The following is a 22,189-nucleotide window of genomic DNA, read 5'->3' on the forward strand; positions in this document are numbered from 1 at the left end:
GAAATCTGGAGACGCGCGCGTGCGCGTGCACGTGTGCGCACACAGAAAAAGGTCCCCCGTATAGCCTTCAACAGGCTGTCGGGGCAAGTGCTGTTTACGAGGGCGGCACGGCACACGAGGGTGTGGGTGGCCAGCACCGCGTCCCCAACCGACACACCGCGCCAGGTATTCAATTGAGGCTGAGTCGACCTAGGGGGGGGGGTTAGGCACAGGGCGGGTTCGGGCATTCTTCAGCGGCGTTGGCCGCGAACGGACATCGAACTCGGGTCGCGGCTTGGCTTCGCACCGCTAACCGCTGCGCCACCGCTCCCCAACAACAAAGACAAAGATCCCCCGTATAGCCTCCCCACTACACACACACGCACGCGCGCGCGTGCAGAGGACCGCAGGAGGCCACAGCAGGGGCAGATGTTTTCCTTGCAGTTCTTGGAATTTGCGAAAAATAAACATAAACAAATACCCCCTCCCCATCGCAGCCCCCCCCGACCCTCCCCCTCGCAGCCCCCCCCCAACCCCCTCGCAGCCCCCCCCAACCCCCTCGCAGCCCCCCCCCACCCTCCTCGCAGCCCCCCCCCCACCCTCCTCGCAGCCCCCCCCAACCCCCTCGCAGCCCCCCCCCACCCCCTCGCAGCCCCAACCCCCTAGCAGCCCCCCCCCACCCCCTCGCAGCCCCCACCCCTCGCAGCCCCCCTCGCAGCCCCCCACCCTCCCCCTCGCAGCCCCACCCCCTTGCAGCCCCCACCCTCCCCCTCGCAACCCCCCACCCTCCCCCACCCTCCCCCACCCACCACCCACCCCCCACCCTCCCCCTCGCAGCCCCCCCCACCCCCTTGCAGCCCCCACCCTCCCCCTCGCAACCCCCCACCCTCCCCCACCCTCCCCCACCCACCACCCACCCTCCCCCACCCACCCCCACCCACCCCCTACCGCTTCGTGATAAACAAAAACACGCGACTCGGGACAGCTGCGCCCAGATGCCCGTGCCAGCAGCGCGGGCATCGTGTGTGTGTGTAACGTCATCAGCACCTTCAGCCGTGGTCGATCCGCTGCTGGATGGAAGGCCAATAGGGAGGGGTGGGGGAGGTGGGTGATCGTTGTATTTGCACGGGGCTGAGTGTGCGGGGAGCGGTGGCGCGGCGGTTAGCGCTACGCTGCGCTACGAACCCGGCGACCCGGGTTCGATTCCCGCTCACGTCTGCCAACACCGGTAACGATTTATCTGAACCGGTCCTGGGCCTCCCCTAGGTCGACTCAGCCTCAAATGAGTACCCGGTGCGATGTGTAAACATCGCCACTGGGGAGGCAAAGGCGGCCGGGCGTGGTGTTGGCCACCCACCCCCTCGTGTTGCCGTGCCGGCCTTTATAGGTGCTCGCTAACAGCACTTGCCCCTACAGTCCGTGAAGGCTATACGGGGGATCTTTGTACTTGTCTTTGTGCTTCTCCTAGGTAGACTCAGCGGTGTGTGTGCGTAAAACGTCAGCGCTGGGGAGACAAAGGCGGCAGGGCGTGCAGCTGTTCGCCACCCGCCCCCCTCGCGTGCCCTGCGGCACTGCATAGGTGCTTCTCGAGAACAGAACTTTCCAGACGGCCGCAGGAGCGCATCTGAAAGCGCCGCGCGATGGCGCGGTGACTACCGCTTTTGTTCGACGCTGGGCACCGCTGCTGCTGCTGCTGATGATGATGATGACGAGCGGAGTCCTCGTGACGACGGTTGATGTATCGCGGTTCGTTTTGTGTGCGACCTGTGGGGGTCTTGGCTAAATCCCCACCACGTGGCTCTGAAAGGCCGGGATCAACCTCTTGCAGAAGCCACACAGGAGGACACGTGACCGTGGGCGTCATCTGTGACGGTCTTTGCTGGCGAGGATGAGCGGAGTTCGCGCGGCGAGGGCTTTATGCCCGCCTCGACGAGATCGGCAAGGTAACGACACTTGCCCCAAGAGTCTGTTAAAGGCTCTACCTGGGGGATCTTTGTCTTTGTAGCCGGGCACAATTGACAAAAGGCTGGACTCTGTAATTCGAGGTTACTCGATCAGCACGTCGGCGCCGCTGATAACCGCGATGGTCACTGTCGTTATCCTCATGCCGCGGCTTGCAGTGATCTTGCTGACAGGGCTCAGACGCAGGGGGCGTTCGACCTTTTTGTTTGCAGAGCGTCGCGGTTCGATACCGGCGGGCAGCCCCGGTTAATTAGCACGCTTGAGTTAGCCATGAAACGAATATATGTATATACGAATAGTACCCGCCGTTCGGAAACGAGAAGGCCATCATCATGGGCCTTGCCTAGTAAGATAAAAATAAAGATTAGTTTAGTTTTATTTGAAAATACATATTTAAGTGATTTGTTTACATTGCACTCCCATCGTATTGTTGTGTTTTTTTTGTTATTTGCTGTTGTGACGTTCTGACCTGCGCCCGACTGGTCGTCTGTGAAAATAAAGAGCTTTGTAGCCCATTGGATTCCTCCTGCGGTATAAACAAATATTCCAATTCCACACATCTGGCTGTCGCCTGATGATGCTGGTTGTGATTACGAGTGAAACGTCGAACTCAGATTGTAAATGTCGTGGCTTGGCTCTCCAACACACCAATGTGCTGTACTAGTATACTACACTATACACTACACTAACACACTGCACTATACACTACACTTACACACTGCACTATACACTACACTATACACTACTATACACTACACTTACACACTGCACTATACACTACTACACATTACACTATACACTGGTGCTGTACTAGTGACGAATTGGCCACGTTCTGTTTACGTGACAACCCTTACTCGTTGGCTGTGCCGGGTGGTGGCGGGTTTAACGACACATTTATATATTCACACGATCTAACCCCCAAAAAAACCTCTTATGCATTCCGATTCTGATGATGACTATCACGACGATGATGCTGATGATGACGATGATGACGATTACGACGAAGCTGCTGATGATGACGATGATGACGATAACGACGATGATGCTGGTGATGATGATGATGACGATCACGACGAAGCTGCTGATGATGACGATCACGACGATGCTGCTGATGATGACGATGATGATGACGATTACGACGAAGCTGCTGATGATGGCGATGATGACAATGATGACGATCATGACGAAGCTGCTAATGATGACGATGATGATCACGACGATGATGCTTGCTGATGATGACGATGATGACGATGATTGCTGACGATGATGACGATCATGACGATGCTGCTTGGCCAACGGGGGAGAGTGGATGGGGTGCACAGCATTATTTATGCTGCCTGCGTCGCCACGCCAACCCCACGCCCCCTCCTTGTGATGTATAAACTCCTTGCCGCGAGGATGACCCAAGGGATGAAGGGAAGAGATAAGAGACGCAGCGAGACGAGTGAGCGAGAGAGACACGCAGGCAAGAGGCGAGCGATGCAGCGATGATGAGATACGCTCATTCACTTCATCGTGATAAGTCGCTTCTTGTTGTTGTCATGTTCGGGAGAATGTCAAAGCTCATATTTCCAGAGGTGGGACAAAGTCATTGTTATGCAAGTCCAAGTCGAGTCGCAAGTCATCAAATTCATGACTCGAGTCTGACTCGAGTCCAAGTCACATGACTCGAGTCCACATCTCATAGGTGGGACAAAGTCATTGTTATGCAAGTCCAAGTCGAGTCGCAAGTCATCAAATTCATGACTCGAGTCTGACTCGAGTCCAAGTCACATGACTCGAGTCCACACCTCTGCATATTTGCTTGCCCCCCCCCCCTTTATTCGCTCATGGATCTGAGCTCCTCGTCTTGAGCTGCTTGAGGCGCTGAGCTTTGGCTTGGTACCCCTCCTAGACTAGATTTGAAGCTTTCGTGACTGCAAGGATTCATATTCTTGGTTTTTTTTCGGTAAAGTCACGTAGGTAAAAAAAATTAAAATTAATAAAAGTTAAAATAAAATAAAAAATAAAATAAAAATCACGACGTTTCGGAGGCAACACAAGCTTCCGTCTTCAGGTGGATGATGATGACGATCACGACGGAAGCTTGTGTTGCCTCCAAAACGTCGTGATTTTTTATTTTATTTTACTTTTATTAATTTAATTGTTTTTACCTACGTGACTTTACCGAAAAAACCCAAAAATATAGCCCTCCTAGATCTCAACCCCCCCGCCACCCCCTGCCTCCCCCCCCCCGCCCGGACCCCGTCCGCGTTACCTTCAGGAAGGGGATGACGAAAGGCCGCAGTGGGAAGTTGGTGGCTTCCTGCAGCTTTGAGTGAAACTCCTCGATGGTAACGCTCGAGTTCTGCAAGGGAGGAGGACGACCCACAGCGTGAGAGTCGCGGACTCACGCGGACTCACGCGGACTATCACGCGGACTCACGTGCACAAAGACAAAGATCCCCCCATATGTAGCTGGAAGCATCGATTTAAAGCTTTCGTGACTGCAGGGATTCATCTTGCAGCCAGAACAAATGCGGATTTCATTAAACCCTTTCCGCTGTAATCCATCGGAGAAGAAGAAGAAGAAATAGAAGAAGAAACAACAAAACAACTCACAGCCTGAGAAGAAGGGGGGATAAAACAGTCACTTATTTAAGAGCATTGGAAAAAAAACATTTTCTTTCAGACACTTAAATTTCGATTAAAGCTTTCGTGACTGCAGGGATTCATCTTCTTGGTTTTTTCGGTAAAGTCACGTAGAAGGAAAATAATAAAATAATAAAAAATTCATAGATTATAATATAATTTTGTTATGTTTTATTTTTATTATTTTATTATTTTCCTTCTACGTGACTTTACCGAAAGAACCAAGAAGATGAGCTGGAAGCATATTATATTTTTTGCGACAGAATTGCAATGTATTACTTACTGTTAGTAGCTCAGCTTATTGGAGAGTATATTTAGTATACTGATGATACTATGTAGTTTATACTTTAGTTTTATTACGTGGTTGTTTAGTTACTGCAGCTACATACTATTAACATTCCTTCCCTTTATTAATGCTACCCCTGTCCCCTCCCTTTGATGCTGCTAATCCTGCATAATGCACGGGCATAATATGACTTTGAAACCCCCCGCCCACCTCCTACTCATTTCACAAGTAGTACTAATCACATATCTGCTTTTCCCATAAATATGCTAAATTCCTCTTGATATCCAAATTCTTTTGTCAAGGCGCTCTTCCCCCTCCAACCCAGCTTAAATATACGCTCCAAGCCTGGTGCTGTTTCATTCAGACGCTGTCTTCCCGACAGACCTGGTCTTCACCTGAGGACGGCTGCTTGCGTTGTGGCCGAAACGTCGTGAGAATTATTTTATTATGTTTTATTTTTATTATTTATTATTTCCCTTCTACGTGACTTTACCGAAAGAACCAAGAAGATGAATCCTCCATATAACCTGAACAGACTGTTGGGGCAAGTGCTGTGAGCAAGCACCTATGAAGGCAGGTACACGAGGGGGTGGGTGGCCAGCAACCACGCCGGGCCGCCTTTGTCTCTCTAGAGGCGATGTTTTACACACCGCACCAGGTACTCATTTGAGGCTGAGTCGACCTAGGGGAGGCCCAGGACTGGTTTAGATAATCGTTACTGGTGGTGGCCGTGAGCTGGAATTGAACTCGGGTCGCCGGGTTCGTAGCGCAGCACGCGGACTGCTACACCACCGCTCCCCACGCGTACACACACACACACACACGTGTACACACACACACACGTGTACACACACACACACACCCGGACACACATGGACACACACGTGTACACACACACACACGCACGTGTACACACCCGGACACACCCGGACACACGCGCGTACACACACACACTCGGACACACATGGACACACGTGTACACACACACGTGTACACACACGTGTACACACACACACGTGTACACACACACACACCACACACCCAGAGAGACTCACCACGAGTCCGAGCACCAATCCTCGCACTCGCTCTCCGATCTCGGGCGAGATGTCGGAACCGAACTGTTGCAGCGTCGCCAGGAATCTCTTCAACTTGCTCAGCTGCCTGGCTCCGCAAGCCGCCGGCACCGGCTGCTGATGGTGCTGCTGCTGCGGATGATGCTGCTGCTGATGATGATGATGCTGTTGGTTGCTGTGGTGGTTGTGGTGGTGGTGATGGTGGTGATGCTGTGACTGGTGGTGCTGCTGCTGCTGCTGTCCGAGTGTTGACGCGGCGGACAAGGAGAGTGACGCAGACGACGACGTTGACGAAGACAGCGAGGAGGAGGAGGATGAGGACCCAGACGAGGGCGAGGGCGACGGTCCGTGGTAGCCGTGCGGAGGGGACGAGGGAGACCCTCCGATGGAGGCAGCGGTGGGCGAGTGGCTGGAGCCACCGTTGATCACTGCGCAAACACGCGGGGGCGGGAACGACCGCGTGAGCTTGGAGGACACGTGTAGGACCCAGAGGTCGCAACCGGGTACCCGATACCCGTACCCTACCCGATACCCGGCTACCCGTACCCGGCCAGGTACGGGTACCCGTTTGCGACCCTGGTGCGGCCGGGTACGGGTACGGGTAAGCCGTGATTCACTGGTGAGTAACCGTTTGTCACTCATTTCGGGTAGGGTACGGGTAGGGAACGGGTACCCGTACCCGGCTGGGTACGTGGGTTTCGCGTGAACGAACTAATTTGTTGTTGATCTTGTTGATGTTGTTGTTGTTGTGAGTTTCAACATTCACACCATTCTGAGACGGGGGGAGAGAGAAAGAGACAGAGCATCGCCGTGGATTCGTGGAGCCAACGCAAGTGCTTGTGCGGATGGACTGGCCACCGCCACAGTAACGTGGAATTCCTGTGCTCAGGCGAAGATGGTGGTGTACAGTACGAGAAAGATACTGGAAGGTGACACTGACGGCTGCTCTGTGCTTCCAGTGTTCAGAGGCCTGCTTAATGCGCGGCTCCGGCTGGAGCACGCCATGTACCACACACATGACGGTGATGTGCACGTCTTCTTCGAACGCTGAGGAGCCGGACAAGCCCCTCTCTGTAACCTGCGTGGACGGCACCCTCGTGGTGTTCACCTTCTGAAGCGCTCGCTCGTCACCGTGGCGTGCGCGATGACCACCACAACCACCACCACCACGTGACTTTTCTTTCGCGTTGTGCGCGGTGCTTTTAGCGCCACAGCGCGTCGATTTGTAGCGTTCATTTTCATTTGTTTGCTGGTGACTTTGTGTGTTTCATATCGAAATCGCCTCCAGTGCTGTTGCTGCTGGCGGCAATAAAAGTTGTTTAAAAAGTCAAAAAGTCTACCCGTGGTCGCGTGGATTTTTCTCCGGGTCCTCCGTTTCTTTCGCCCACATTTAGAATCAACGTCACGTGCGTTCGGAGTGTTTGGACGCAATGCGTTTCCTAAACGACGAGTCCGCTTCGTTGAGCTATAACTCGTGATGGCCATGTCGCTTCTGAAAAAATTAACCCGTAAAAACAAAGTTTTTTACTATAAATCCTTAATATGCGTGTTCAATGGGCCACAACCCAGCCCACATTGGTCTTTGAAACGGGCGGCTAGAGTCCTCTCGTCCTCTGGCTTGAGATGGCTGCCACCTATGGGTCAGATGATTGCCTGCCACCATTAAGCAATTGGTAATTAAATAAAAAAAAACATTTTTACCTAAAACGTGTAAAATTTTGGAAAAAATTTTTCACGAAAAGAAATTGTCACGCACAACGAGTCTGTGTGCAAAATGTCAGCTCGATTGGATCACGGGAAGTGGGTTAAAAACGACCGAAAGATTTGCACGGTCGCAAGCAAGCAAGCAAGTTCACTTAATATAAAGGATTTTAAAAGAGCTACACAGCTGAATTGGGCCCTACCTGGTGAAATAAAAATCGGAAATTAAAATCGTTTATCTTTGTGTGGTCTGGGACATATTCTTAGGTTTTTTTCGGTAAAGTCACGTAGGTAAAAATTAAAATTAAAAATTTATAAAAGTAAAATAAAAATAAAAATCACGACGTTTCGGAGGCAACACAAGCTTCCGTCTTCAGGTGGAACCGTCACCGCACGATTGCTGTATCAAGTGAAGAGAAATTCCAAGAAAACAGTCCTTGTATATATACTGGTTGAGGGTGGGAGGGGCCAAGGTAGGCACCTGGATATTATTTTTGTGAGGTTCGGTGCGGCTGAAGCACGCTGCTAGGAATGAGCCTTTGTTGTGTAAACTAGGTGCGGCTGCTGTAAAGGTTCGTGTAAATGGGACTGAGCCTTTTGTTATGTAGAGGTGGTGCGGCTGAAATCACTGCCAGGAATGAGTCTTTGTTGTGTAGAATGGTTGAACTGGGAGGTTCTGGTCTGGGACTGTTTTTTTTTTAAATCCTTTATATTAAGTTCACTTGCTTGCTTGCTTGCGCGCTTACGACCGTGCAAATCTTTCGGTCATTTTTTAACCCACTTCCCGTGATCCAATCGAGCTGACATTTTGCACACAGACTCGTTGTGCGTGACAATTTATTTTCCACTTTTTGGGATTTTTTTTTTCATATTTAATTTAAAATACCAATGTGATAAAAATGAAACTCTTACTCAAGAAAAACAGAAATGAATAATAAAATCAAACCGATGCCACGAATATAAAGGATTTATATTGAAAAACTTTGTTTTTACGGGTTAATTTTTTCTGCCTTGCTCAAGCTTGACAAATCGGACTTATATCATGAAGTCGTTTATCATTGATTTGTAGTTGGTGACTTGCTCACCTGTTGCTCTATTTTGCACTCCTATCGTTTATTTGCGTCTCGTTCGCTGAGCCCCCGTGCCCACACTGGACATCTGTGACAAAGAGCTTCATAGCTCATCGGATTCCTCCTCCTGCTGCAGTCTAAAACATTCTGATTCTCCTCTCTCTCTCTGCCACCCAGCCTGTCTGCCGCTCTCCCCTACCGCTTCCTACCCCCCCCACCCACTCGCCTCTCTCTCTCGGCCTCCCCTCTGCATCGCTCATTCCTTTCACCGCAGTGGCCGCCACCTGCCTTGCTGCTGTCATCGGGCTCAGCGAGACGCAATCACTGCCGTCCCCACCACCACCACCTTCCCCCTCCCCTTGCCCCCCCCCCACACACAAAGACAAAGATCCCCCGTATAGCCTCATGACAAGTGCTGTTATCGAGCAGCATGAAGGCCGGAACGGCACACGAGGGGGTGGGGGTGGCCAGAAACCACGCCCCGCCGCCTTTGTCTCCCCAGTGGCGATGTTTTACACGCCGTACCAGGTACTCATTTGAGGCTGAGTCTACCCAGGGGAGGCCCAGGACCGGTTCGGATAATCGTCACTTGGTGTTGGCAGACGTGAGTGGGAATCGAACTCGGGTCGCCGGGTTCGTAGTGCAGGGGCGGCTAGGCGTTACAGGTTGTTGACATTGTTGTTGTTGTTCTTGTTACCTGTTACGTCTTGGGACGTGACGGCGGTGGTTGATAGTGGGTGATGGGTGGGTGGTGGTTGTTGGTTGGTGGTAGATGATGGTGTGTGGAGGCGGGTTGGTGGTGGTGGTGGTGATTGGTGGTGGGTGGTGGTTGGTGGTGAGTGATGATTGGTGGGTGGTTGGTGGCGGTGGGTGGTGGCTGGTTGGTGGTGGTGGTGGTTGGTGATGGGTGGGTGATGTTGGGTGGTGGTGGTGAGTGATGATTGGTGGGTGGTTGGTGGTGGTGGGTGGTGGCTGGTTGGTTGGTTGTGGCGGGTTGGTGGTGGTAGTGGTTGGTGATGGGTGGGTGGTGGTGGGTGGTGGTGGTTGTTGGCGAGTGGTGATTGGTGGGTGGCTGGTGGTGGTGGCTGGTGGCTGGTTGGTGGTGGCGAGTTGGTGGTGGTAGTGGTTGATGGTGGGTGTGTGGTGTTGGGTGGTGGTGGTTGTTGGCGAGTGATGATTGGTGGGCCGTTGGTGGCGGTAGGTGGTGGCTGGTTGGTTGGTGGTGGCTGGCTGGCTGGTGGTGGTGGTGGCATTTAAATTTAGAACTGGAATCGTGGCTTGCCCTAAAAAGTGTGCGCGTGCTCTGCAAATACGACGGCTATCACCGAGCCAGCCCCGTCCCGAGTCGCCCGCCCTCCGATGGCTCCATGGGTACCCGCTTGCTTATTTATACATGCATCGCACAGGCAAAGATCCCCCGTGTAGCCTCAACGGATTTTTCGGGGCAAGTGCCGTTCGCGGAGTGCGGCCGTACCCATGAAGGCGGGCACTGCGCACGAACGGGGATGGTTGGCCAGAACCGCGCCCGGCCGCCTTTGTCTCCCTAACTGCCGATGTTTAACACGCATCATAAGCGGGTGCTCATTTAAAGCTGCTAAGTCGACCCCGAGGTGAGCGAGTGTGGGCGCAGGACCGGCTCAGATGATGATCGTGAACCGGTGAACGGTGGCCGTGGCCGGGAATCGAACTCGGGTGCGCCGGAGTTCGTCACGAAATGCGCTAACCGCTGCACCTCCGCTCCCCACGCAAAGATCCCCCGCATAGCCTGCAACAGACTGTTGGGGCAAGTGCCATTAGCGGGCACCTATGAAGGCCAGAACGGCACGCGAGGGGATGGGTGGCCAGCACCACGCCCGGCCGCCTTTGTCTCCCTAGTGGCGATGTTTTTACGCACCGCGCCAGGTACTCATTTGAGTCGACCTAGGGGAGGCCCAGGACCAGTTCAGATAATCGTCACCGATGTTGGCCCGGAGCGGGAATCGAACCCGGGGCTCGCGAGGTTCGTAGCGCAGCGCGCTAACCGCTGCACCCCCGCTCCCCACACACGCACGCACACGCGCGGGCTGACACACGCGCACACACGCGGACTGACACACGCGCACACACGCGGACTGACACACGCGCACACACGCGGACTGACACACGCGCACACACGCGGACTGACACACGCGCACACACGCGGACTGACACACGCGCACACACGCGGACTGACACACACGCACACACGCGGACTGACACACGCGCACACACGCGGACTGACACACGCGCACACACGCGGACTGACACACGCGCACACACGCGGACTGACACACGCGCACACACGCGGACTGACACACGCGCACACACGCGGACTGACACACGCGCGCACACGCGGACTGACACACGCGCACACACGCGGACTGACACACGCGCACACACGCGGACTGACACACGCGCACACACGCGGACTGACACACGCGCACACACGCGGACTGACACACGCGCACACACGCGGACTGACACACGCGCACACACGCGGACTGACACACGCGCACACACGCGGACTGACACACGCGCACACACGCGGACTGACACACGCGGCACACACGCGGACTGACACACGCGCACACGCGCGGGCTGACACACGCGCACACGCGCGGACTGACACACACGCGCACACACGCGGACTGACAGACGCGCACACACGCGGACTGACACACACGAGCACACACGCGGACTGACACACGCGCACACACGCGCGAAAAATACCCGCGAACTCACGCGCACCACCGGGGGACACAGATGTCAATGTCCATCAGAGATGACGCTCTCATTTCTTCTCTCTCTCTCTACATTGCCTCTCCCACCCCCTCTCTCTCTCTCGTGACACCGTCGTTACAGGGTCACCCCCAGGGACGGGCAGTGTGGGGCCCAGGGCAGGCTGCACTGCGTGCTGACCCTCCCCCTCCCTCCCGTCGCCTTCAAACTCAATCGGAAGCATTGCATCTGATGACGCCGTGACGTCGAACACGCGATCCCCCCCCTCCCCCCCTCTTCACACAAGCGCGGGGCCCAGGGCTCTCGCCCAGATTCGCCGTCTACCCGAGGGACGGCTCTGATCTCACCTGCGCGCGTGTGCGCCGCACGTACTGGCGGTGGGCGTGTAGGTGCGTGCGTGTGCGCCGCACGTGGGCGTGTAGGTGCGTGCGTGCACGCTGCACGTGGGCGTGTAGGTGCGTGCGTGTGCGCCGCACGTGGACGTGTAGGTGTGTGCGTGCCCGCCGCACATGGACGTGTAGGTGCGTGCGTGTGCGCTGCACATGGGCGTGTAGGTGCATGCGTGTGCGCCGCACGTGGGCGTGTAGGTGCGTGCGTGTGCGCTGCACATGGACGTGTAGGTGCGTGCGTGTGCGCCGCACGTGGGCGTGTAGGTACGTGCGTGTGCGCCGCACGTACTGGCGGTGGGCGTGTAGGTGCGTGCATGTGCGCCGCACGTGGTCGTGTAGGTGCGTGCGTCACCGCTGCACGTACTGGCGGTGGGCGTGTAGATGAGTGCGTATCCGCTGCACATGGGCGTGTAGGTGCATGCGTGCGTGCTGCACATGGACGTGTAGGTGCGTGCGTGTCCGCTGCACGTACTGGCGGGGGCGTGTAGGTGCGTGCGTGTCCGCCGCACGTACTGGCGGGGGCGTGTAGGTGCGTGCATGTGCGCCGCACGTACTGGCGGTTGGCGTGTAGGTGCGTGCGTGTCCGCTGCACGTGGGCGTGTAGGTGCGCGTATGTGTGCAGCACGTGGGCGTGCAGGTGCGTGCGTGTCCGCCGCACGTGGGCGTGTAGGTGCGTGCGTGTCCGCCGCACATGGGCGTGTAGGTGCGTGCGTGCGCGCCGCACATGGACGTGTAGGTACGTGCGTGCGCACTGCACGTGGGCGTGTAGGTGCGTGCGTGTGCGCCGCACGTGGGCGTGTAGGTGCGTGCGTGTGCGCCGCACGTACTGGTGGTGGGCGTGTAGGTGCGTGCGTGTGCGCCGCACGTGGGCGTGTAGGTGCGTGCGTGTGCACCGCACGTACTGGTGGTGGGCGTGTAGGTGCGTGCGTGGTTGCCGCACGTACTGGCGGTGGGCGTGTAGGTGCGTGTGTGCGCCGCACGTACTGGCGGTGGGCGTGTAGATGAGTGCGTGGTTTCCGCACGTACTGGCGGTGGGCGTGTAGGTGCGTGTGTGTGCGCCGCACGTACTGGCGGTGGGTGTGTAGGTGCGTGTGTGTGCGCCGCACGTGGGCGTGTAGGTGCGTGCGTGTGCGCCGCACGTACTGGTGGTGGGCGTGTAGGTGCGTGCGTGTGCGCCGCACGTGGGCGTGTAGGTGCGTGCGTGTGCACCGCACGTACTGGTGGTGGGCGTGTAGGTGCGTGTGTGTGCGCCGCACGTACTGGCGGTGGGCGTGTGGATGAGTGCGTGTGCGCAGCACGTGGGCGTGGATGAGTGCGTGTGCGCAGCACGTGGGCGTGTAGGTGCGTGTGTGTGCGCCGCACGTACTGGCGGTGGGCGTGTAGGTGCATGTGTGTGCGCCGCACGTACTGGCGGTGGGTGTGTAGGTGCTGGCTCGCGGGGCTCCCTGTGCGACTGCGGCAGGAGGTGGAGGCATGGCTGGAGGAGTGGCGCTGGATCGGGCTGGAACCTTCACGTCCACCGGGGAGTCTGGCATGCTGCCGCTGCTGCTCGCCCTGCCGAAGCTGTCTGCACGCCAAAGAAAACAAACACACACACACCAACACACGTTTCGATTTAAAGCTTTCGTGACTGCAGGGATTCGTCTTCTTGGTTCTTTCGGTAAAGTCACGTAGAAGGGAAATAATAAAATTATAAAAAGACAAAGAAAACGTAGAAAGGAAATAATAGAATAATAAAAATAAAGCATTTTTTTTAAATTTTATTATTTCCCTTCTACGTTTTATTTTTCTTTCTTAAAAGGGAAATAATAAAATAATGGAAAATTTGTTTGTTTTTATTATTTTATTATTTCCCTTCTACGTGACTTTACCGAAAGAACCAAGAAGACACACAAATAAAAAAAGATAAAAACGGATTCCGCCGTACAGCCTTGACAAACTCTCAGGGGCAAATGCTGATCTCGTCAAAGGAGCTAATAAACTCGGGTCATCCTCGCGAGCGGCGGCTGCTTTTGGCTGGTCGCGGCATTATCAGAGTTAAATAGCGACATAGAATCTAACCAGAAAACTATAGACAGACATATAAGCAGACAGATATCACCAAGATACATAGAGAGAGCAACACAGGTACAGAGAGGGGTGATCGTCTCTGTGGGGTGGCCTCTGTCTATTTAAGGCCACCCCACAGAGACGATCACCCCTCTCTGTACCTGGGTTGCTCTCTCTATGTATCTTGGTGATATCTGTCTGCTTATATGTCTGTCTATAGTTTTCTGGTTAGATTCTATGTCGCTATTTCATTATACCTGATGATGATTGCTTGTGTTGCAATCGAAACGTCGTATGCTATTATTTAATTTATTATTTTATCTTTATACGTGACTTTACCGAAAAAACCAAAGAATAATTCCTGCAGTCACGAAAGCTCCAAAATTAAGATTATCAGAGTTGTTTATTTTTGTTTGCATTTTGACTGCTTGTGTTGTGGTTATTGCAAATATGATGCCTTGTATAAAGGTGTCAGTTTTTGTACCAGTTGAAAGGGTAAAAACCTATTACTATATTTTGCCACTGGTAAAGGAGATGTCTCATAGTGTAAATGCTCACCCCGAGCTCTCAATACTCTGATGGTGCGCTGTCTTTGAGTTGTACGCCTTTTGGCGTCATCTGGTCCAACACCATGTGAGACTAGGCTCTAAGGAAAGCTGTCTCGGGTGTGGACCAATCAACTTCAAGGACAGTGCATACATTATCAGAGTTATGTTTTTTGTTTGCATTATGACTGCAGGTATTGTGGTCTATGCAAACATGACTCCTCGTAAAAAGGTGTCAGTTGTGTTGCCAGATAAAATGGTAAAAAACAATTATCATATTTTTTACTGGCAAATGAGGTACCAATGAAGAGCTACACCTGTATACCAGGCGAGAGAGGGAGTCAGCGAGCATGGCAGAGCGAGAGGACGAAAGCGAGAGTGGGAGAGCGAGCGAGCGAGAGGGAACGAAATACTTTCAAACAACTTTTATTGCTGCCAGCAGCAACAGCACTGGAGGCGATTTCGATACGAAATACACAAAGTCACCGGCAAACAAATTAAAATAAACGCTACAAATCCACGCGCTGTGGCGCTAAAAGCACCGCGCACAACACGAAATAAAAGTCACGTGGTTGTGGTGGTGGTCATCGCGCACGCCACGGTGAGGGAACGAAAGAAAGAGTGACCGAGAGAGAGAGCGAGAGAGTGAGCGAGAGAGTGAGCGAGAGAGTGAGCGAGAGAGTGAGCGAGAAAGTGACCGAGAGAGTGACCGAGAGAGTGACCGAGAGAGTGAGCGAGAGAGTGAGCGAGAGAGTGACCGAGAGAGTGAGCGAGAGAGTGAGCGAGAGAGTGACCGAGAGAGTGAGCGAGAGAGTGACCGAGAGAGTGACCGAGAGAGTGAGCGAGAGAGTGAGCGAGAGAGTGACCGAGAGAGTGAGCGAGAGAGTGACCGAGAGAGTGAGCGAGAGAGTGAGCGAGAGAGTGACCGAGAGAGTGAGCGAGAGAGTGACCGAGAGAGTGACCGAGAGAGTGAGCGAGAGAGTGAGCGAGAGAGTGACCGAGAGAGTGAGCGAGAGAGTGAGCGAGAGAGTGAGCGAGAGAGTGAGCGAGAGAGTGAGCGAGAGAGTGACCGAGAGAGTGAGCGAGAGAGTGAGCGAGAGAGTGACCGAGAGAGTGAGCGAGAGAGTGAGCGAGAGAGTGAGCGAGAGAGTGACCGAGAGAGTGAGCGAGAGAGTGAGCGAAAGAGTGACCGAGAGAGTGACCGAGAGAGTGACCGAGAGAGTGACCGAGAGAGTGACCGAGAGAGTGAGCGAAAGAGTGACCGAGAGAGTGAGCGAGAGAGTGAGCGAAAGAGTGACCGAGAGAGTGAGCGAGAGAGTGACCGAGAGAGTGAGCGAGAGAGTGACCGAGAGAGTGACCGAGAGAGTGAGCGAGAGAGTGAGCGAGAGAGTGACCGAGAGAGTGAGCGAAAGAGTGACCGAGAGAGTGAGCGAGAGAGTGAGCGAAAGAGTGACCGAGAGAGTGAGCGAGAGAGTGACCGAGAGAGTGAGCGAGAGAGTGACCGAGAGAGTGAGCGAGAGAGTGAGCGAAAGAGTGACCGAGAGAGTGAGCGAAAGAGTGACCGAGAGAGTGAGCGAGAGAGTGAGCGAAAGAGTGACCGAGAGAGTGAGCGAGAGAGTGACCGAGAGAGTGAGCGAGAGAGTGAGCGAAAGAGTGACCGAGAGAGTGAGCGAGAGAGTGACCGAGAGAGTGAGCGAGAGAGTGACCGAGAGAGTGACCGAGAGAGTGAGCGAGAGAGTGAGCGAAGAGTGAGCGAGAGCGCGACCGAGAGAGTGAGCGAGAGATGGGGGTTTACATGAAGCAAAGTTATAAAAAAAAGACGAAAAAAAATAAAAAAAATACAATAAAAAAAAGAGAGCGAGATGGAACGAAAGAGAACGAGAGAGAGAGTTGGGGGGGGGGGTGAATGAGCGAAAGAGGTAGAAAGAGAGAGCGAGAGGGAACGAAAGGAAGCGAGAGAGAGTGGGCGAATGAGTGAATGAGCGAGCGAGCGACCAAGGGAGCGCCGATCATGCGAGTAGCGAGAGTCACTCTGCCACCTGCCACCCCCCACCACCTAATTTGGGTGGTAAGCGCAACAGGTTCAGTCTATCCTGGGAAGAACAAGGGGGGAGGGTGGGGGGTTAGGGAGGGGGTAGTATTAGTGGGGGGGGGCAGCAACAGATAGAGGCAGCGGCAGCCCCCCCCCCCTCCAGAGAAAGAGAGTGAGCGAGAGAGTGAGCGAGGGAGAGAGTGAGCGAGAGGGTGACCGAGAGAGTGACCGAGAGGGTGAGCGAGAGAGTGACCGAGAGGGTGACCGAGAGGGTGAGCGAGAGGGTGACCGAGAGAGTGACCGAGAGAGTGACCGAGAGGGTGAGCGAGAGAGTGAGCGAGAGGGTGACCGAGAGAGTGACCGAGAGGGTGAGCGAGAGAGTGACCGAGAGAGTGACCGAGAGGGTGAGCGAGAGGGTGACCGAGAGAGTGACCGAGAGAGTGAGCGAGAGAGTGAGCGAGAGAGTGAGCGAGAGAGTGAGCGAGAGAGTGACCGAGAGAGCGACCGAGAGAGCGAGCGAGAGAAAAAGCGAGAGGGCGAGCGAGAGAGTGAGCGAGAGGTGGGGGTTTACATAAAGCAAAAAAAAATATTTTTTACGAAATAATGAACGAAGCAAAGTGCCTACTACACCGAGCATCTTCTTGTTTCCACTGATCGAAGAAGAGAGAGAGAGAGGAGGGAGCCGGGCGGCTGTGGGGGAACAGCTGGCGCTGGGGGGCTGAGCCATAGGGCCTCCAGGGAGCCCCTGCGGCTCGGAGCCTGTGGGCTGGAGCCTGGGCGAGACCGACCCCACGATCAGAATCTTGATTTTGTACCGGAGGAATCCGATGAGCTACGAAGCTTTTCGATGTAAAGCTTTCGTGACTGCAGGGATTCATCTTCTTGGTTCTTTCGGTAAAGTCACGAAGAAGGGAAATAATAAAGTAATAAAAACAAATTTAACGTAAAATTTTTATTATTTTATTATTTCCCTTCTACGTGACTTTACCGAAAGAACCAAGAAGATAACATTTTATGTTTTATTTTTATTATTTTATTATTTCCTTTCTACGTGACTTTACCGAAAGAACCAAGAAGATGACTACGAAGCTTTGTTGTTTTTTGTGATTTTTCACGGATGTCCAGAAGAGCGGGTGGCAAGCCACGTGATCCAGTCACGTGACCCAGTGCGTACACACGCACGCGCACGCATATGCGCGCCCACGTGCACACGCAAACAAGACAAAGATCCCCCGTGTAGCCTTAGCAGACTGGTAGGGGCAAGTGCCGTTAGCGAGCAATCACGAAGGCCGGCACGGCACATGAGGGGGTGGGTGGCCAGCACCACGCCCGGCCGCCTTTGTCTCCCTAGCGGCGATATTTACACATCACACCAGGTACTCATCAGAGGCTGAGTCGACCTAGGGGAAGCCCGGGACCGCTTCAGATAATATTCGTCACCGGTGTTGTCCGTGAACGAGAAATCGAACCCGTGTCGCCCGGCTGCCTAGGCGCAGTGCTCTGACCGCTGCACCACCGCTCCCTACCCCCCCCCCACTCCGACACACTCACTCACTCAGTCTCTCCGCTCCTTGCCCGCTCGCTCGCTCGCTCACACAACAGGTGTGAGACCTGGCACCTTGCCCAGCCATCTGGTGAACCCCTGCTCTGAGTACCCCCCTCCATCATTCCTCCTACCCCACCAAACTCATCCACTCACCACCCCTCCCCAACATCAATTGGCATGGTAACCGAAATGTGTGTCTGCAGTCTAGACTAGGTGTGAGATTCTGGTTAAAAGATGTAGTTGTTTTTACGGATTTTTTTTTACGTTTTGAAACGGACAATTTCGGTATATTTTTCCCCCCCTTCTGCTATAGTTTGGTGCCGGATATGTCGAATCTCGAAGACGGGAAACCCCCGTATGGCAAGTCCTCGCCTAACGCGTGGCGGTGTTCACATCACGACACGTTTTCGCGGGACGTGCACTATTATGACGCAGAACGCGCCCGTTATAAAGCAGAACACGCACCGTTATAACGCAAAACGCGCTCGTTATAATGCGGAACGCACCCATTGTAATGCAGAACGAGCGCTGTTATAACGCAGAACGCACCGTTATAACGCAGAACTCGCCCGTTATAACGCAGAACGCACCGTTATAACGCAGAACGCACCGTTATAACGCAGAACGCGCCCGTTATAACGCAGAACGCGCCCGTTATAGCGCAGAACGCGCCCGTTATAACGCGGAAACGTGCCCGTTATAACGCGGTTTCTGAGCGGCCGATGACCAACGACTATCTGGAGCTGCTTCAGCTGAGCGGCACCGTGATGCGGCAGTGAGGCGGAATGATCCAGTGAGGTGGCGGCGTTACCGAAGCATAAAAATTAACCCGTAAAACAAAGTTTTTCACTATAAATCCTTTATATGCGTGGCATCGGTTTTATTTTATTATTCATTTCTGTTTTTCTTGAGTAAAAGTTTCATTTTTATCACATTGGTATTTTAAATTAAATATGAAATGTTTCTTTTCCTAAGAAGTGGGAAATTTTGGAAATTTTTTTCACGAAAATAAATTGTCACGCACAACGAGTCTGTGTGCAAAATGTCAGCTCGATTGGATCACGGGAAGTGGGTTAAAAAACGACCGAAAGATTTGCACGGTCGTAAGCGCGCAAGCAAGCAAGCAAGTGAACTTAATATAAAGGATTTAAAAACAGAACAAGTTGGGCGAGTGATGGAGTGGAGGGACGTCTCCGTTGGGAGGAGGAGGAGGAGACGGAAGGAGACATCGTCAAGGAATTCGAAGTACACTGAAGTGGACCCCAGCCCAGAGTTTACCCGCCCACCACTGAACTCCCCAAACCTTCCTTGAGCGAGCTGACTCGCACCAATCATTTGAATGATCTGGCAACAACAAAAAAAAAGCACACACACACACGAAAAACACATTGCTGCGGAGGGAGCTGGTAGGAACGTTGGGTTGCTCGGTCAATGGCCAGGGTCAACGGCGGCGTGGTGTATTCCGCAAATATTGGCCGACTGTGAGGGCGGGCACAAGCCGGCGTGAGTAGGTTAAACGTTGAGTTTTATAAGGGCACCACGGGGTGACCAGCCCCTCCCCACCCAGCTCCACCCTCCCCACCCCCCACCCTCCCCTCCCCACCCAGCCCCACCCTCCCCACGCAGCCCCTCCCTCCCACCCCCGACCCAGCCCCGACCCAGCCCCACCCCACCCAGCCCCACCCCACCCTCCCCTAACCACCCAGCCCCTCCCCACCCTCCCCTCCCCACCCAGCCCCTCCCCACCCTCCCCACCCAGCCCCACCCTCCCCACCCAGCCCCACCCTCCCCACCCAGCCCCTCCCTGCACGACGGACACAATAATCCCCTGTGGGCTGGTGTAACCAGGAGGTTCCTACCAGTATAACCCACCACTAGAATCGCCTATTCTGCTGCTGTCATTCCCATGCCGCGCCATGCGGTCTAATCTAATAATCTAATTCGATTCTAGATTTGAAGCTTTCGTGACTGCAAGGATTCATATTCTTAGGTTTTTTTCGGTAAAGTCACGTAGGTAAATTAATAATTAAAATTAATAAAAGTTAAATAAAAATTGAATAAAAATACAGTTTTTTGGAATTTCTCTCACTTGATACAGCTATCGTGTTGTGACGGTTCCACCTGAAGACGGGGGCTTGTGTTGCCTCCGAAACGTCGTGATTTTTATTTTATTTTTATTTTACTTTTATTAATTTTAATTAATTTTTTTACCTACGTGACTTTACCGAAAAAACCTAAGAATATGAATCTAATTCGAACCATGCCCGGCACAACAACAACAACAATTCACGATCGTGCTCTGGTTATCATTTAAAAAAAAAACATTTTACACTCGATGCTCAGGTGGGGGCGTGGGCGGAGGGAGGGGGGGTAATGAGAGCCAGGCGGTTGGCACGCTGACGTCCAAAAATGTGGCCACCACGTGTGGCAACTCACGCAACATGTGTGTGCCACACGGACATGGGAAACACACACACACACGACACACAGACACACAGACAAAAGCTCCCGCCGTACTGCATAACCTCTTAACAGACTGTTGGGGCAAGTGCTGCGAGCGGGCACCTATGAAGGTAGGCACAGCACGCAGAATCAGAATATTTATTTATACCGCAGGAACCCTATGAGCTATAAACGGGGCGTCCATAAATGACGTCACGCGATTTTGGACGGTTTTTGACCCCCCCCCCTCCTCGTCACACGGCGTCACAAAAAGTCAGACCCCTCCCCCCTCAAGTATGACGTCACAAAGCTTTGCCCCCCCCCCCCTAAAAAAAACATGCTTCAAATCGCTTTAAACTATTGTCATTGTAGTGCGTTTTAATGTGGCGCTGCACTCTGATGTTGCAGGAGAAAACATTTATTAAAAAGTCTATTTAATTAAGTAGAACGTGTTGTCTATATTTATTTAAAGTTGCGCATTTTGATGTGACGTCACATTTCTCAAACCCCCCCCTCCCTCGTCACACATCGTCACAAATGTCTGACCACCCCCCCCCCTCCTCTAGTTGCGTGACGTCATTTATGGACGGCCCCAAATATATTTTTTCACAGATCTCCAGTAGGAGCGGATCAAGACGCTACAACAACAGACAGTGCTAAACATCGATAGGAGCGCAATGCATAGGAAAGGTACATCAATCACGTACAAATATATATGCAAATTAAACTAAACATTGTTTTTATCTTACCAGTCAAAGCCCGCTTGATGTGACCTGGCTACAAGTGATAGTTCAACAAAGCGGCTCATCATGTGGACATTTTTTCGCAGCAAATTAACGCAAATAATACAAATGCACGTTTCTAAATCTGTAGGGAAGACCCGGGGAATACGGAGAAAAATCAACGCGACCACGGGGAGGGAGAGAGAGAGAGAGACACGCAAACACCGAATACACAGCAGCAGGCGTCAGGGTCGGGATCGAACCCACGACCTCCTGTAGACCAGGCGAGGTAGTTAACATCGCCTAGCCACCGTGATGATGATGAGAGAGAGAGAGACACGCAAACTCCAAATATACAGCAGCAGGCGTCAGGGTCAGGATCGAACCCACGACCTCCTGTATACCAGGCGAGGTAGTTGACATCTGACCACCGTGGCTCAGGACCGATTCAGATAATCGTCACTGGTGTTGGCCGTGATCGGGAATCGAACCTGGGTCGTCATATTCTTAGTGCAGCGCGCTAACCACACACACACAGAGACACACATACACAGACACACACAGACACACACAGACACACACAGACAGACACAGACACACACACAGACACACACAGAGACACACACACAGACACACACAGACACACATACACACACACAGACACACACAGAGACACACACAGAGACACACACAGAGACACACACAGACACACAGACACACACAGAGACACACACACAGACACACACACAGACACACACAGAGACACACACACAGACACACACACACAGAGACACACACACAGACATACACAGAGACACACACACAGACACACACACACAGACACACACAGACACACATACACACACAGAGACACACACAGAGACACACACAGAGACACACACAGACACACACAGAGACACACACACAGACACACACACACAGACACACACAGACACACACACACACAGAGACACACACACACAGAGACACACACACACAGACACA

The 22,189-nt window shown here is 53.4% G+C and overlaps 1 protein-coding gene across 1 annotated transcript in view; it reads right to left on the bottom strand.

Annotated features, from left to right (window-relative positions):
• Positions 1–12,300, bottom strand: part of LOC144736807 (uncharacterized) — a 29,328-nt gene extending 17,028 nt beyond the window's left edge. The window contains exons 1-3 of the mRNA XM_078619450.1: positions 11,832–12,300; positions 5,914–6,359; positions 4,199–4,288 (exon numbers count right to left, since the gene is read on the bottom strand). Coding sequence (XP_078475576.1) covers positions 4,199–4,288; positions 5,914–6,359; positions 11,832–12,285 — 990 coding nt within the window. The 5' untranslated portion in view covers positions 12,286–12,300. The remainder of the gene's footprint in view (positions 1–4,198; positions 4,289–5,913; positions 6,360–11,831) is intronic.
• Between the last annotated feature and the right edge of the window lie 9,889 nt (positions 12,301–22,189).

Source organism: Lampetra planeri, chromosome 63, assembly GCF_965212315.1.
Source record: "Lampetra planeri chromosome 63, kcLamPlan1.2.h2, whole genome shotgun sequence".
Classification (NCBI taxonomy): domain Eukaryota; kingdom Metazoa; phylum Chordata; class Hyperoartia; order Petromyzontiformes; family Petromyzontidae; genus Lampetra; species Lampetra planeri.